The following is a 16481-nucleotide window of genomic DNA, read 5'->3' as shown; positions in this document are numbered from 1 at the left end:
TGAGTGGGACTACAGGATGGTCCGCACCACACACTTTTTCCTGGGGGATCTGAGAAGGGGGAGGGGACAGGTGCCAGTGTGACTCTACAGTCCTTCCCAAGGCAGAGGACCTCGGTATAACTATGGTTCAATTCAACATTCTCTCATCCTACCTGATGCAGAGTCTCAGGACAGGGATGCAAGTGTGAATGCAAGGAACGGGAAGAATCCTAAGACATTGTAAGAACTTTGTTAAACCCTGATGTGGGAATTCCTAAGGGCTTGAAGGGGAGGGCTGTGCCTTCACCCCACCCAGCAAAGTTGGGGCTGATGGCGAGCACAGCTACATCCCCTGGTGGTCCCTTGCCCGCCAGTTCTGTCCCTGTGTTTCCCTCCCCTCTATGACTGGGAGTGGACTGGGGGGGAGGGGAGCTTGTCAGACTTGTGTTGCTGCCCGCAGTGTAGACTAGCACAGCAGCCACATATGATGTCCCTTCCAACGGCAGAAAGTGAGGTATAAATGCAGAGAAGTAGAAATAGTAACTGAGGGTAAAGGGTGGGGGGATACATTCGCTATGTCATGAGGGAAATCCATAGTACATTAGCGCCTCGGAAGAAGTGTGAGCAAGAGATGACACTCTTAGCCCCATCATCCCAGACACCTGAGAGAAAAAGCCATGTGCTGTGAGAACATTCCTGCTTCTGGAACCTGGCAACACTGAATGGACTCAGCAGACCCGAGTGGGCCTGGGAGACACTGTCCTCCAGTAGGGAGATGGGCTGACTGTTAATGACCGGATGGGACAGGAGTACTGGGCCAGCATCTCCGCAGTTCAGGACCTATTGCTTCAAGGGATCAGTGGTCAAAGACCACAGAGTGGCTGTGGGATAATAAAAATATGTGGTCTTTGTCCCCAGTTCCTGGCACCCAACTCCCCAGCCCTTGGGATCTCCTGAGTGATAAGAGTGTCACTGGTACGCTAATGAGATGACTTGGCCGAGGGTCTTAGACAGTTCAGGTTGGGGCTGATGGCCAGGAGGACCAAGCCATGACTAGAGAGTTGGAGCCACCAGCATCACTTCCTGACCTCTGTGGAGAGGCTCTGGGGGCTGACCTCGGTCCCCAACAGCCAGTGACTAAATCAAGTGTGCCTATGTCATGAAGCTACCATGAAGACTGATCTATAGTGGGGTTCACAGAGATTCTGAAATGGCGAACATGTCCACGTGCTCTGAGGGGGGGCACATTTCAACAGGGACAGAGTCTCCGGCACCAGGACCTGCACGCTCCCACACTCCCAAGCCTCTTCATCTGGCTGCTCCTGTGTGTCCTTATAATAAACCATAACAGTCAGCATAGAGTTCTCCTGAGACCCAGGAATCCTTCTAACAAACTATTGAATGTCCCCCAACTTTGTAGACAACTTAAACAACAGTGCCAGGGACATGGGAACCTGAGAGTTGAGACTTGCCCGTGAGCTGAGGGCAACTTGCAGGATGAGTCCTCCCACCTGTGCCTCCCATGCTGACCCCAGGTCAACAGGGTCAGGTGCGAAATGAACAAATTGGAGGACACCCAGATGATGACAGGGAATCAGAGAGCTGGTCAGCTGGGGAAAGAAACCCCCTCCGCCCCATAAAGAGAAATTGAGAGTTAGAGCAAGCGAGTAACCTGCATCTCATCTTGTCCAGGAGCAAAGGATAAGCAGAATGGAAGCTTGTCTATCATGTCCATCTGCCTGCGACCAGCTATTCAGGTCCATTTAAGGAAGAAGACTCCATACCGGACCCAGTATGGCGTCACGGATGCCACACACCACCGAGAACATCACACTTAACCCACCACGACTTTAGCTCTCAGGTTCCCATGTCCCTGGCACTGTTGTTCGTGTTGGGCAGCGGTCACATAAACACTGACAGATGCTAGAGAGTTTCTGCCCAGAACATCGCCACACACGGGGAAACAGACACAGTCACACGACACGTCGGTGCACACAGACCACTCACGTCTTGCAGACTTGGGGTTTCTCGTCCTTGCAAGAACAAAGGAGGGCAAATCTGCCCCAAGCCATCAGGCCACCAGCCCACCTCACCACTGCCCGTGTTTGTGAGCGAGAACTGCAGTGGACGACATCTGGGACTGATCACGTAGTGTCAGGGGAATGAGACGACAGCTGTCATTTATTACCCACTTGTTACCTCGGCCAAACCTGAGCACCTACAGAGCACCAGGTTGAGCTGCAGCCTCAGATCTGTGCTCCGAAAATGACAGTTAGTTGTTCTCTCTCCATCCCTCGCTGCCAGCACCCCAGCAGCCTTCCGACATGAGAATTCTGCGGTCAGGGCTTTGGAAGAAACCGCCTTCCTCCAGAGCAGAGGAAGACTTGTTTCCCCCACATCCTTCCACGAGACCCAGCATGAGGCTCCTCCAGACAGGGGAGCACATGCTGGACCCAACTCACGACCCACAGATAGAGAGATGCTGCCACTGTGCATGTGACAGGGGGCGTGAGTGGCAGGTGTCCCCCAGGTCCATGAGTGGCCATAGTGGATGTCCCGACCCAACCAAGTCAGTGGTGCGAGCAGTGATCTCTGTGCCTGTGGCAGAGGCCGGGGTTCCCGTGTGAGACGCAGCTGGACCGGCCACTGCAGGTGTGCTCCTGGCTGCACAGGAACATGTTCCCCAGGAACATGTTACATCCACAGAAGATGCACGTGCATATGTGTGTGTGCACTACCTTCTGTCCAAGTTCCAGCAGGGCTGGGTTCCAGGGTTTGTTCAGAGGAACAGCTGCCGAGAGCAAGCATTCAGAGATGCTCATCATCCCAGCTATGAACTACTCCCTAATCCTCCCCCTGATGACACCAGGTGATGAAAAAATGCCATAAATCTCACACTCCGCACCTCATGACAACAACTGTCCTCCCTCAATTTACGAGGGAAAAAAAACATAGTAACTGTGATTTTAATGCCCCCCACCCTGGCCTGCTCTCCTCTCTGACCTCAGCAGCTCCAGATCCGGCTGAGCACCAGGCTCGCTTGTGGGGATTCTCAGAACACACAGGCCTCTCTGCAGACTCACAGACTCTGAATATCCCCAGACTTACAGACTCCGACTATTTTGCACATGACCAACCATACATACTTTCAGCCTGAGCATAACTCCTTCCTTTTCCACCTGGTGAAAGAAAAAAATCCCATGAGATTATACACAGGAGGCAGGGCCCTAGAGTCTAGATGAAATAGATAGCCTGGAACACAGGGAAGTTTCCAGAATGGTCACTACAGACCTAGGGCAGGATCAGGGACATGAAGGAAAGAGACGGCAGCGCAAGATTAACCATCTCCATGCAGTCTTTCCTCAGAAAGGACCTTGCTCTCTAACCTGTGACTTCTGGGAATTGGGTCCGTCACCACATTCATCAGGGTGATTAATGTGTCCCTTGCTCTCACCTCTGGTTTACTACAGTGAATGTAGCAATGAGCACACGGTGGACGGGCACATGTGTGCAGAAGACATTGCCCATAAACAAGGCAGGACAGACTTCCACCTGAGCTTGGGACACTGCAGAAGGACAAGAAAACTCAGAGCACTTCCCTTCCCTACCTGAGCTCTCCTTCCTCCCCATGACAGCTCCAACCACCACAGTACCAGTGACCACAACAACAATCAGACCAGCCACGATGCCCATGATGGGAATTGGGGGCTGAGGAGAGGACCCTGGGAAGAGAGGATACAGTAAGGACCTTGACCCATAGGTCTCAACCCAGACCCTACTGAAGATCTCCACAACAGAACCTGATGTCCCTGACAGGAGACTCTGTACCCAGGTGTCCCTCCTTACCCCATCTCAAGATAATGTGCTTGGGCAGCCCCTCATGCTGCACATGGCATGTGTATCTCTGCTTCTCTCCAGAAGGCACCACCACAGCTACCCACTTCTGGAAGCTTCCATCTCCTGCAGGCTTGGTCTCCACAAGCTCTGTGTCCTGGGTCAGGTCCTCCTCCTCATCACTGTGCCAGGTCAGGGTGATCTCATCAGAGTAGAAACCCAGGGTCCAGCACCTCAATATGACCCGATGATCAGAGACGAGATGGTAGGTGACATGTGTCTTCAGGGCATCTGAAGAGAAGGGTCAGAAAATTCAGGAATTTAGGGAGGAGTTAAGGTGATGGAGAAGTAAGAGACCCAAAGTTCATCTGGTCCCTAGAATCAGCTAGATAGTTATCAAGTCATTGTGAACACATAGGAATCAATGGGAGATGTGAAGAAAGAAATGCCACAAGGCTACAAGTAGGAAAGGGGATTGCTTCAGGAGGCAGATGCCAAGTTTTATAAAGAGCAGAGCACAAAATCAGGACTTTTGGAAATCTGCTCCAGTGCAAGAGGTTCCTGGCTTAAAGGTACTGAGGTGTCAGAGAGGGGCAGAATCTGAGGTGGGACAGCATGGTCTCAGGATCCCCAGGGTCACAGAAAGAACAGGGGGGCCCGAGTATGCAAAGCTCTCAGGCATCAGAGCGGGGAAGCCGGCTGCATGCTGCGAGTCTGGGTGCTGGCTTTCTGCTCCACGTTGCCATGAGCAGGGAGCCGCTGCACTATTCAGTGAACCACTCTGAGAATGGGCCCGGTAAGCAGCAGAAGTCCAGCCAGACCCCCACCTTCCCTGGGTGGAACTGCACCGGTCCCTGCTGCAGGAGTCCATCAAGTTTGGAGTTTTGAGACTCAGTCATGTTCCTGACATAAAAACGCTTGGTCACAGGCTGGGTGAACACAGAGTTCATAGGAAAACCAGGGAGACCAGGCTGATCAATTGCGTTTCTGTGCAGGCTCACTAAAGAGTGGGGAGTGTGAAGTTTCAGATCCAAGTCTAGAGAGCAAGGTGCAGCCATATTTACCCCACTGACCAGAGCTGAAAGCCTCAGGGACCAAAACAGTGTCACCTAGTGGAATCCAGAGATTGAAGCACTGATCAAAGCTTCCCAAAAAACAAGAGTCTGGGGCCTGATGGATTCTCTGGAGAATTCTACCAAACATTCAAAGAAGAAATAATACCTATTCTTCTGAAACTGTTTCAAAAATAGAAACAGAAGGAAAACTTTCACTTTCTATGAGGTCAGTATTTCCTTGAGCCCCAAACCAGGCAATGACCCCATCAAAAAGGAGAATTTCAGGCCAATATCCCTGATGAATTGGATATCAAAATTCTCAACAAGATCCTGGCTAATACAATCCAACAGTACATTAAAAGGATTAGCCGGGGCGCCTGGGTGGCTCAGTGGTTTAAAGCCTCTGCCTTCCGCTCGGGTCATGATCCCAGGGTCCTGGGATCGAGCCCCGCATCGGGCTCTCTGCTTAGCAGGGAGCCTGCTTCCTCTTCCCTCTCTCTCTGCCTGCCTCTCTGCCTACTTGTGATCTCTATCTGTCAAATAAAATAAATAAAATCTTAAAAAAAAAAAAAAGGATTAGCCATCACCACCAGCGGGGACTTATCCCTGGAATTCAAGGGTGGTTCAGCATTCCAAATCAATCAATTTGATAGAATACATAAATAAGAGAAGAGACAAGAACCACATGGTCTTCTCAATTGATGCACAAAAAGCATTTGACAAAATACAGCATCCCTTCCTGATGAAAACTCTTCAGAATATAGGGACAGAAGGAACATTCCACAAGTTCATAAAATCCATCTATGAAGAACCCACAGTGAATATCATTCTCAATAGGGAAAAGCTGACAGCCTTCCCATGGAGATCAGGAACATGACAAGGATGCCCTCTCTTGTCACTATTGTTCAACATAGTACCAGAAGGCCCAGCAACATTAACCAGACCACAAAAGGAACTAACAGATATTCAAATTGGCAAAGAAGAATTCAAACTCTCTCTTTGCAGATGACATGTACACTCTGTGGAAAACCCAAAAGTCTCTACCTTCAAATTACTAGAACTCATACAGCAATTCAGTAATGTGGCCAGGTACAAAATCAGTGCACAGAAACTAGTTGCTTTCTTATACACTAACAATGAAACTGTAGAAAGAGAAACTAGAGAATCAATTCCATTTACAATAGTACCAAAAAACACAAGATACCTTGGAATAAATCTAACCAAAGAAGTAAAGGATCTATATTCTAGGAACTATAAAACACCCATGAAAGAAATTGAAGACAAAAAAGATGGGAAAACATTCCATGCTCATGGATCAAGAATAAACATTGTTAAAATGACTATGCTGCCCGGAGCAATCTATACTCTCAACGCCATCCCAATCAAAATACCATGGCATTTTTCAAAGTGTCAGAGCAAACAATCATAAAATTTGTATGGAACCAGAAAAGTCCACAGGTCACCAAAAAAAAATGTTGAAAAGAAAAAGCTGGGGGGCATCACGTTGCCTGATTACAAGCTATGTTACAAAGCTATGATCACCAAGTCAGCATAGAACTGGAACAAAAACAGACACATAGACCAATGGGACAGAATAGAGAACCCAGATACAGGCTCTCAACTTTATGGTCAACTAATCTTCAAAAAACCAGGAAAAAATATCCAATGGAAGAAAGACAGTCTCTTCAATAAATGGTGCTGGGAAAATTGGACCGCTATATACAGAAGAATGAAACTGGACCCTTCTCTTACATCATACACAAAGATAAACTCAAAATGGATGAAAAACCTCAATTTGAGACCAGAATCCATCATAATCCTAGAGGAGAACATAGGCAGTAACCTCTTCAACATCGGCCACAGCAACCTTTAAGACAGTCCCCAAAGGCAAGGGAAACAAAAGCAAAAATGAACTTTTGGGACTTCATCAAGATAAAAAGTTTCTGCACAGCAAAGGAAACAGCCAACAAAACAACGGAAGAAGATATTTGCCAATGACACTACAGACAAAAGGTTGACATCAAAGATCTATAAAGAACTTCTCAAACTCAACACCCAAAAAATAGATAATCAAGTCAAAAAAGGGAAGAGGACATGAGCACACACTTCTCTGAGGAAGACATACAAATGTCTAACAGACACATGAAAAGTGTTCATCATCACTAGCCACCAGGGAAAATAAAATCAAAATCACATTGAGATACCACCTCTCAGCAGTCAGAATCGCTAAAATTAATAAGTCAGGAAACAACAAATATTGGCAAGGATGTGGAGAAAGGAGAACCCTCCTATGTTGTTGGTGGAAATGTAAGCTGATGCAGCTACTCTGAAAATACTGTGAAGGTTCCTCAAAAAGTTGAAAATAGAGCTACCCTACAACCCAGCAATTGCACCACTGGGTACTTACCCTAAAGATACCAATGCAGTTATCTAAAGGGGCATGTGTACCCCAATGTTTATAGCAACAATGTCCACAATGGTAAAACTGTGGAAAGAGCCTGTATTTCCATTGATGATGGATGGATAAAGATATTACACACACACACACACACACACACACACACACACACACAGAATATTACTCAGCCATCAAAAAGATGAAACTTTGCTATTTGCAATGACATAAATGGAAATAGAAGGTATTATGCTAAACAAAGTACGTCAACCAGAGAAAGACAATTATCATATGATCTCACTCATATGTGGAATTTGAGAAACGAAACAGAGACTCACAGGGGAAGAGAGGAAAAAATAAAACAAGATGAAACCAGTGAGAGAGACAAACTAAAAGGAACTCTTAATCATATGAAACAAACTGAGGGTTGCTGGAGGAGACGCGGGTGGAGGGATGGCGCCCCTGGGTGGTGGACATTAAGGAGGGCACATTTTGTAATGAGCACTGGGTGTTATAAAAGACTGATGAACCACAGCCCTGTACTCTGAAACCAATGAAACTTTGAATGTTAATTAATTGAATTTAAACCAATAAAACATTAAATATTAATTGAATTTAAATTTTAAAGTGTTGAAAAAATTAAAAGATAAAAATAAAAAGACAAAAGAGGACTCCTAAAGTTTGAGAGAGGAAATAAACAGAAGCACTGAGAGCCTTCCAGGGTCCACAAGGGTGGGGATGCAAGAGTGTGTGAGGAGCCAGCATGGAGGGGACTGTGCCCAGACTGTGCTCAGTGCATCATGGGCTTTGACATGGTCGCTGCTCTGCTGGTCATCCTTGCTGCTCCTTGGTCCCTTGTACCATCAGTGGAAACTTGTCACAACAGGCCCAGTAATCACAACAACTCCGATCTCTCTTCTCTCTAGGACTTTATGCATCAAGATTTTCCTGTGAACAGGGTTGCCAGAGCTTAAGCCTGGTCAGGACTCAGCTCCCAAGTTTTTGCTGTCTTTTTCCTTCTCCTCCTCCTCCTCCTCTTGCTCTTCCTTCTTCTTCTTTGCTTCTATGGAGAATTAGGCCTGTTGTTTATTGGGTACAAGTTGTGGTCTCATGTTCCTCTGGTGTTCCCAGTCTGGGACAGCCCCAGGGGTCCTCTGTCTCTCATTGTCCCCACAAGGCCCAAGGGGCCTCTGCACACAGGAATATCTGTGGGGTTCAAAGGTGACTTTTTATACCAGTCCATCTCTTCTAGGGATCATCTCCTTCTAGAGTTGTTCTGGATCATTCTTTCCATCTTTCCCCATCTTTTTTAAAAAGCATATTATGGAGTTAGAGACAGCAACTGATAATTTCTCATCCTCATTATATTTCAGTTAGTTTCTATTTTCTTGGCTCACCCACATGCCCCCCTGTTCTTGACACTAGTAATTCCAGCTCTGCTTCTATTCCTGATTCATAGAGTGATGAAACAGTGTCTAATTTGAATTCACATTTCTCTGGAATACGTGACCCACAAGCCTAGATACACCTTTCCAGAAGGGAGAACTGTCATTGTTTCCTGTGCATGCCGGAGAGATGATGCAGGGAAGAGGACATGAGAATGTGGAAGAGACCACCACTGGTGAGAAAACTGATAGGTTCCATGAGCAACTGTGGCCTAGGGCTCATCTAGAAGAGAGAGGTTCTCTGTGCGGATCATTTTCCAAGTGATAACTGAGTGTCATACACAGAAACTCCTTTGTAGAAACTTCAGTCAAGTAGAAACAGACCAAATGGGCCCACCTGGTGGGGTGTATGTGCTGGTAGTGAGGGGCAGACTGTCTGCTAGTAACTAAGGGAAGTGCATGTGTTAGAGGCTGGGAAGTGCAGTGAGGAAGGGGACCCAGAGGAGACCTGTGTGGGGACAGGGAAGACGGCTACTTTACAACAGTGGTAAGTGTGAGCCTCACTGAGAAGCTGACCTCTGAGAGATTAGAAGGACATGAAAAAATTGTGTAAGAAGAGGTCTGGGGAGAGTTCTTTCCAGGCAGGGAGGCTCCAGTGCACATGCACTAGAGGAGGACCCTGTCTGTGTTCAAGGAAGGATGCGGAGGCCACTGTGGCTGCAGCAGAGAGCAGGTGACATGAGGTCAGATACTGACCACATCATGCAGGCCTGAGGGTGTGAGAAGGGTTTTGAGTTTCCTTTGAGTGAAATGTGGAGTTACAAGAATGAACAGATCAGGGTAGGGGCAAGATGGTAGAGGATTAGGGGACCCTATTTCAACCAGTCCCCTGAATTGCGCTGAATAGCCATCAGAGCACTCTGAACACCCATGACATCAGCCTGAAATATAAGATTATACATCTGGATCTCTACGGGGGCAAAGGATCATCAGTCAAGAGGTACAAAACATGGAGTTGGGATTGTGCAGACAGATATCAGAGGAGAAACAGAAGGGGGAGGGTAGCCACATACATTACTCACTGCTTGTCAAGGTAAGTGTACACTTACTCCCCTCCACCTGTTTCACCCAAACCCCATGCCCCTACCCACCATATCTCTGGTAACCATCTGTTTGTTCTCTATGGTTATGTTTATTACTATCTATCTATCTATGTATGTTTATATTCCACTTTTTGATTTCTCTCTTCTCTTGTTTTGTTTCTCAAATTCCACATATGAGTAAAATCATACGGTCTTTGTCTTTCTCTGACTATTCTGCCTGCATGATACTCTCTTGATCCATCCATGTTGCAGCAAACGGCAAGATTTCATTCTTTTTTTATGGCTGAGTAACATTTCATTGTATAAATGTAGCACATCTTCTTGATACATTCATCTATCGATGGATATGTGGGCTATTTTCATAATGGGACTATTGTAAATAGTGCTGCAATGAACTAGGGATGCACATAGATTTTTAAATTAATGTCTTCATATTCTTAGGGTAAATACCCAGTAGTAAAATTCTGGATCATATGGGAATTCTATTTTTAATTTTCTGCAGAACCTCCATACTGTTTTCCACAGTGGCTATACCAGTTTACATGCCCATTAATAGTGCCAGAGGGTTCCTTTTTCTCCACATCCTCACCAGCACCTGCTGTTTCTTGTGTTGTTTTTTTTTTTATTTTAGCCATGTTGACAGGTGAGAGGTGATGTATCATTGTGGTTTTGATTTGGATTTCCCTGATGATGAGTGATTTTGATCATCTTTTCAAATGTCTATTGGCCATATGGATGTCTTCGTAGAAACAAGTCTATTCATGTCTAATGTTCCTTGGTTAACTGGAATATTTGTTTTCTCTTTGTTTAATTGCATTAGTTCTTTGCATATCTTAGATACTATCCTTTTATCAGCTATATCATTTGCAAATATATTCTCCCATTCTGTAGGTTGCCTTTTAGTTCTGTTCATTGTTTCCTTTGCTGTGCAGGAACTTTTTATTTTGATGTAGTCCCACTCCTTTATTTTTGCTTTTGTTTCCCTCAGGATTCATACCTAGAAAAATGATGCTGTCCTTGATATCACAGAAATTACTGTCTGTGCTCTCTTCCAGGATTTTTAGGATTTCAAGTCTTTACCATTTTATATTCATTTCTGTGTATGGTATAAGAAGATGGCCCAGTTTCATTCTTTTGCATGTTGCTGTCCACTTTTTCCAACACCATGTGTTGAATAGACAGTCTTTTTCCTGTCACATATTCGTTCCTGATTTGTTAAAGACAAGTTGACCATGTAAGTGTGAGTTTACTTTTGAATTTCTATGCTGGTCCATTGATCCATATGTCTATTTTTATGGCAGTACCGTACAGCTTTGATTACTACAGCTCTGTAATCTAACTTAAAGTCTGGAATGTGATGCCTCGAGTTTCACTTTTCTATTTCAAGATTGCTTTGTCTACTCATGGTCCTTGTGGTTCTATACAAATTTCAGTGTTTGTTCTACTCTGTGAAAAACACTGTTGGTATTTTGATAGAGATTGCATCAAATATGTAGATTGATTTGGATAACAGAAATTTTAACAATATTTTTTCTTCCAGTCCATGGATTGGAATCTTGCCATTTGTTTGTGCCATTTTCAATTTCATTCACTAGTGTTTTATAGTTTCCAGAGTACAAGTTATCCACCATTTTGGTTAAGTTTATTCCTAAGCACTTTATTATTTTTGGTGCAATTATTCAATGCCTTCCCACAGCCCTTGCCAACGTGCCTGGCCATCACCAAGCTTTCCTCCCTCAGAAGCTCCTCCTGTGGGGCCCTTGCAGTCAGCCTCCCTCCTCCTTGCTCTCAGCCTATGCCCCCTCCTTCCTGTAAGTTTGTAATTAAGTTCTTTCAGGGCACCCAGTCCCCCATTCCCAGACCCTCAGCACTAGTCTCCCCTGCTGCCTCTTGCCATCCCTCTTCCTCACTGACTAGAAAAGTGCTCCAGGTCCAAATGCACAGGTCCTTGGCCTTCATCCTGACTTTGGCTCCTTGACCCCAGTGGTCCTCATTCCTGACACGTAGCCCCAAACTGGTTGTTCCTGACACATGCTCAGCTGCAGCCTTTCCCTACAGCCAGGTCTCTACCTGCCTGCCTTCCAGGTATGGTTGTCCCACCCAAACTCTTTGGGGGTCTGACCTGCCACATCCATCCCTGCCTGAATGATCCCTACCATCTAGGTCCTTCCCCAAGGTGTTCACTATGGAGTTTTGGCTCTATTTTCTCGTCTGTTTCTCCTCCTTTCTTATAGACTACCCTTGGGCTCACTGCCTAGCAGCTCTGAGACCCCTGCGTACTCTCTCTCCCCAGTGAACAATGGTAGGTCCATCCTATTCCCCACCAGGGGCATCATCAGGCCACTCTTCCAGTCTGGGTCTAGGCCCACACCTTCCCCTCCCCCAGAAGTACTGGCCTACCATAAACACCCTTGTGGTCACAATCCCCTCCACAGCTCCCCTGCCTCGCTAATCGTCCCTCACTTGGCACTACCTAGTCCCTGATGAAACTTCACCACAGGCATCATGGTCCATGTTTCTCCACTCCACCATAACCCTCCTGGGCACCATGTCACCCCTGGTCATAGATCATTCACACTTAACCACCCTCTTCATGAAGGTCAGGCCTTCATGTACCATGACAGTGAGTAAGACATGTCAAAGCCACAGGGACTGTGGGAAGAGGAATTCCTGGGACCTGAGACATGACACACAGAGTGAGTGTGTGTGTGTTTTTTTTAATAAGCCACTTCACACCACAGAAAATATTTAATAAATCCAAAAAAGGAAAGAATATAATGACAGAAGAGCTTCTGTCTCAGTTCTCACTTCCCCTCCCTCCTTGCAGATAAGACTTCTGCTTCACCATGGCCTTCTTGCTCTTCTCTTGGTCCCTGAAGGTCAGCCTCTCCCTACCTACAGGAGCCTGTGTCCCCTTCTCCTGACTCCTGTCCTGAATGTCTACCATCTCCACCTCCCTCAGCTAGTCCTTCTTCATTCTCCTTCCCCCCCTTTCCTCTCTGCCTGCATTGGAAAGCCTCCTTCCTGTCCCTTGTACAGGTGCATTTCCTGTATCCTTAAGACTTCAAGCAGCTCAGCACAGCAGACCTTTTCTGAGAAACATTTGACATGCAGTTACTTGCAGGAAACAGTTTCATTCATGTTCTGTTTCCTGCCCAGAGTCCCATGGTCTTCATTAAAACCTCATGGTGGTGTCCCAGAATGGATCTGTGCATCAGAGAATTTTCAGGAGAGACGCTTGAATGGTCAGGCCTTCATGCACCATGACAGTGAGAAAGACATGTCAAAGCCACAGGGAATGGGAAGAGGAATTCCTGGGACCTGAGACGTGACACACAGAGTCGAAGGACTTGGAAGGTAACAGAGGAGCCTCAGAATGACTCTGGCAGACATCTAGCCCTGCAGGCACAGAAAGGAGGTGAGAGGGGGTTGGAGCAGGGGCGGGATGGGAGATTCCCCCAGGGAAGTTCAGGGCAGAGAGCAGAGATCTGTCTCTTTCCCTGGATTTTCCTGGGAATGGGGGTGAGGATTGACTGTCTATGGATTTTAGCCTACAGGGACCATTACTCAGCCAGCACAGGGAAGGCATGGAGGAGAACAGGGAGGGGCCCCTCTGGTTGGAGTTGTCACTGGGGCAAGGAAAGCAGAGGGACACAGGATGAGAGAAGTCACTGCTGGATAGTGGCCAGTTTGCATTCCCTCTAGGAGATCTGGGCCTGGAAAAGCTGAGAAGACAACAGCACCAAGGTCTTCAGGCATTTCCACTACAATGGGGAGCTCTTCCTCTCTTACGATCTGAAGATCCATGGATGGACACTTCCCTGGTCCTCTGCTCAAACCTTGGCTATGGAAATCAAGAAGTCCTTGCATGTAAATGGCTGTCAAAGCTAGGATTTCTCAGCCCATACACAGGGAGAGCTTTTGTAGAAGTAGCAGAAATATCTGGAGTCCTGGATGAGTTTCTTTGGCAGAAATGGTTCACCACTGGGGCACAGATTTTCTTCTCTGCTGGACCCATTGAGCCTCCCCCAACAGCCCTGTCCACGGAAACCTTCTTTGTCTGATGGAATGCACATATGTTCTGCTGGTGCATTGTACTGTGATCCACCTGTCCTAATAAAGCCTCTGAATAAAGGATAGAGACACCAATCATGTGGAGACAGAAGTGAATCCTCCCAGGGGTGTCTGGGAGGCTCAGCTGGTTGAATCCAACTCTTGATTTCTGCTCAGCTGATGATCTCAAGGTTGTGAGTTTAAGTCCAGTGTGCGGCTCCATGCTCGGTGCAGAGTCTGTGGGATTCTCTTTCTCCCTCTCTCTCTCTGCTCCTCTGCCTGCTCATGAAATCTCTTGTTCTATAAACCAATCAATCAATCAATCAATCAATAAAAAGATATAAATAAAATAAAAAAGAAGAGGAAGAAGGAGGAAGAATGAGATGGAAGAGGAGAAGAAGGAGGAAAAGAATAAGGAGGAGGACAGGAAGAAGTAGTGATTCCTCCTAGTGTCAACAGTCCAGGGAGGCAGTGGTCCTCCTGCAGAAAATTGAACCAGGGAAGATGAGCATTAGGCAGGAGAGGAAGCCCTAGCCTCACTGTCACAAAGAGTTGTTCCCTTATAGTGCCCTCAGCCCAAGAACCCACCCGTCATGTTCCACCCCTGAGCATCAACGCATGGATCCAACAGAGTGAGGCCTGGATCCCGGGTCCAACAACATGCCTGTCCAAAGGAACTAGGTCCTATAAAGCAGAACAGACCTGGAGAATGAGAGCTTCAGCCAGAGGTGGAAAGGCAAGAGAAACAGCCCTGATCTCTCTCTCTCTCCCTTAGAGGGGAGCAGGGCTAACCCTGTACCTCACTGGCTCTGTGCTTTCTTCTCCAGTGCTCTGAACATGACCTACAGCCAGACTTTGGAGGGGAAGTCCAGCCTAACAGGCTGGGTGTTCTATTTCTCTCCCAGGAATGTCTCCCTGACCAGTATGCCCAGCAGTTGAGGGGTGTCCTGCCTAGTAGGAATGGGACCTACTGGATGTGTGTGGCTATAAGGATTCCTTAGAGAGAAGATCAGAGGTTCACTTGCTACATGGAAGGCACAGTGCACACCCTGTGACCTCACATTCTGGGCCTGGTCAGGACAGGAGGCAGGGTGGGGAGAAGACAGCAGTTCTGTGCTCCTGGGGTAGCCAGGTCAATATAAGACCCTTTTCCAGGAAAGGCCCTGGTGTATCAGAATGGAGTAACAACCTTCTTATTGCTGCTGGTTTCCTTATTGTCATTCTTGCATGAGTCCTCTCTCTAAGAACAAGAAGTCAACAAGAGCTGCGGGAGCCCAAGTGAGAAATATGAGCAGTGGGTGGGATGGGCAGGGCTCTCCTGGGATATGGGCAGTCCCTCGTGTCTGCACAATATGGAGGGCATGACAAGCCTCTGTAACAGGAGCTGAAGTCAGAGTGCTGAGAGAGTGGGAGCCACATGTATATATACACCCTTAGCCCCATTCAAAGCCAAGATCCCTGGGACCCTTGAGTGGTGAGCATGACTCGTCTTACTCTGGATGCGGATTGGGTAGTGGAAGCTGAGACTCCCTCCCTCTTCTGAGCTGGTCCCTACTTCTCTCTACCCTCAGGCTCAGCAAGGTTGGTCCAGGGGCATTTCCAGGTGGAAAGGTGCAGGAGAGGGGGTGACGGTGGCAGTTTCAGGATGCAGAGGGTGGATAGATAGCCTCAGAGATGGGGTCTCAAGAATCTCTTACACCTCATTTACAAGAAGGTTGTAAGACACACTGCCTGAATTGCTTGGGGAGTCAATGCTAGGAAAGGGGCAAGCAGGCTCTGGCAGCCTCAGCCAAGCAGCATTTGCAGAGGACCTGTGATTCCAGGTACAAGTGGACCGAGAAGGAGCAAGGAAGGGCTAGTGTACCTGAAAGCTGAGTCAGGGATGAGAGTGGAGGGCTGTGAGCATGGGATTTTCCATTGTACAGACTCCACTGCAACCTCTCTTTCTAGACTGCCTGCCAGTCATCTGAGATTTCTGATGTGCCTTCCAGTTAAGAGCTGTTGGCTCAGGGGAGGGGGGGAGGAGGCTGAGCTGCAGGTGGGGTCTGTTCCTGTAGTGAGCATGGCCAACAAGCAGACCACAGCCCTGGTGCACAGGTGGTTATGCAAGTGGGGATCCAGACACCCATGGAGAGAAGGTGCTGTGTTTGTGACGACTGCCTGGCCTCGGGGAAGAGGTAATAGGACCTGTCCTTCAGGGATGCCCTGTGCTCCTTGGGGCTTGAGACGGGTTGGGGAAGGCTTTGAGTTTTTGCTCGAGTGCTGCTCTTGGTCCCAGGGCCCTTTCCTGCTCCTGTCTTGTGGTTGGTGGAAGCAGGCCCAGGTGACAGTGCTGAGGGATCATGTAGGGCAGCTGAAGACTAGCACAGGCTGAGAAAAGAAGTGTAAGAAAGAAAATAGTGAGGGTGTTATCCTCCTTCAGAGAAAGGCAAAGCTGAATTTAGACAACTGAGGAAGTCCTGAGAGCACACAAAGCAATATTTGGCACCAGATGGCCTTCTACTGGTTTCTCTTTCCTCCCTGAGCTTGTGAGCCTTCAAGACCTGGATTAACACCAAATGGCACCAACAGGCCATAATGGCAGCAAGCAGCATCTATTTATTTATTTTTTTTTAAGATTTTATTTATTTATTTGACAGAGAGAAATCACAAGTAGATGGAGAGGCAGGCAGAGAGA

At 47.3% G+C, this 16481-nt stretch overlaps 1 protein-coding gene across 1 annotated transcript in view; it reads right to left on the bottom strand.

Annotated features, from left to right (window-relative positions):
- Nucleotides 1-1173: 1173 nt before the first annotated feature.
- Nucleotides 1174-16481, bottom strand: part of LOC309864159 (patr class I histocompatibility antigen, A-2 alpha chain-like) — a gene marked incomplete at both ends in the record, with an annotated part of 171456 nt that continues 156148 nt past the window's right edge. The window contains 3 exons of the mRNA XM_082729473.1: nt 1174-1211; nt 3588-3701; nt 3826-4104. Of these exons, the coding sequence (XP_082585599.1) occupies nt 1174-1211; nt 3588-3701; nt 3826-4104 (431 nt within the window). The remainder of the gene's footprint in view (nt 1212-3587; nt 3702-3825; nt 4105-16481) is intronic.

This window comes from Mustela nivalis (genome assembly GCF_964662115.1).
Source record: "Mustela nivalis genome assembly, chromosome: 5".
Taxonomy (NCBI): Eukaryota; Metazoa; Chordata; class Mammalia; order Carnivora; family Mustelidae; genus Mustela; species Mustela nivalis.
The sequence above is the reverse complement of the archived record's forward strand: the minus strand, read 5'-3'. Positions and strand labels throughout refer to the sequence as shown.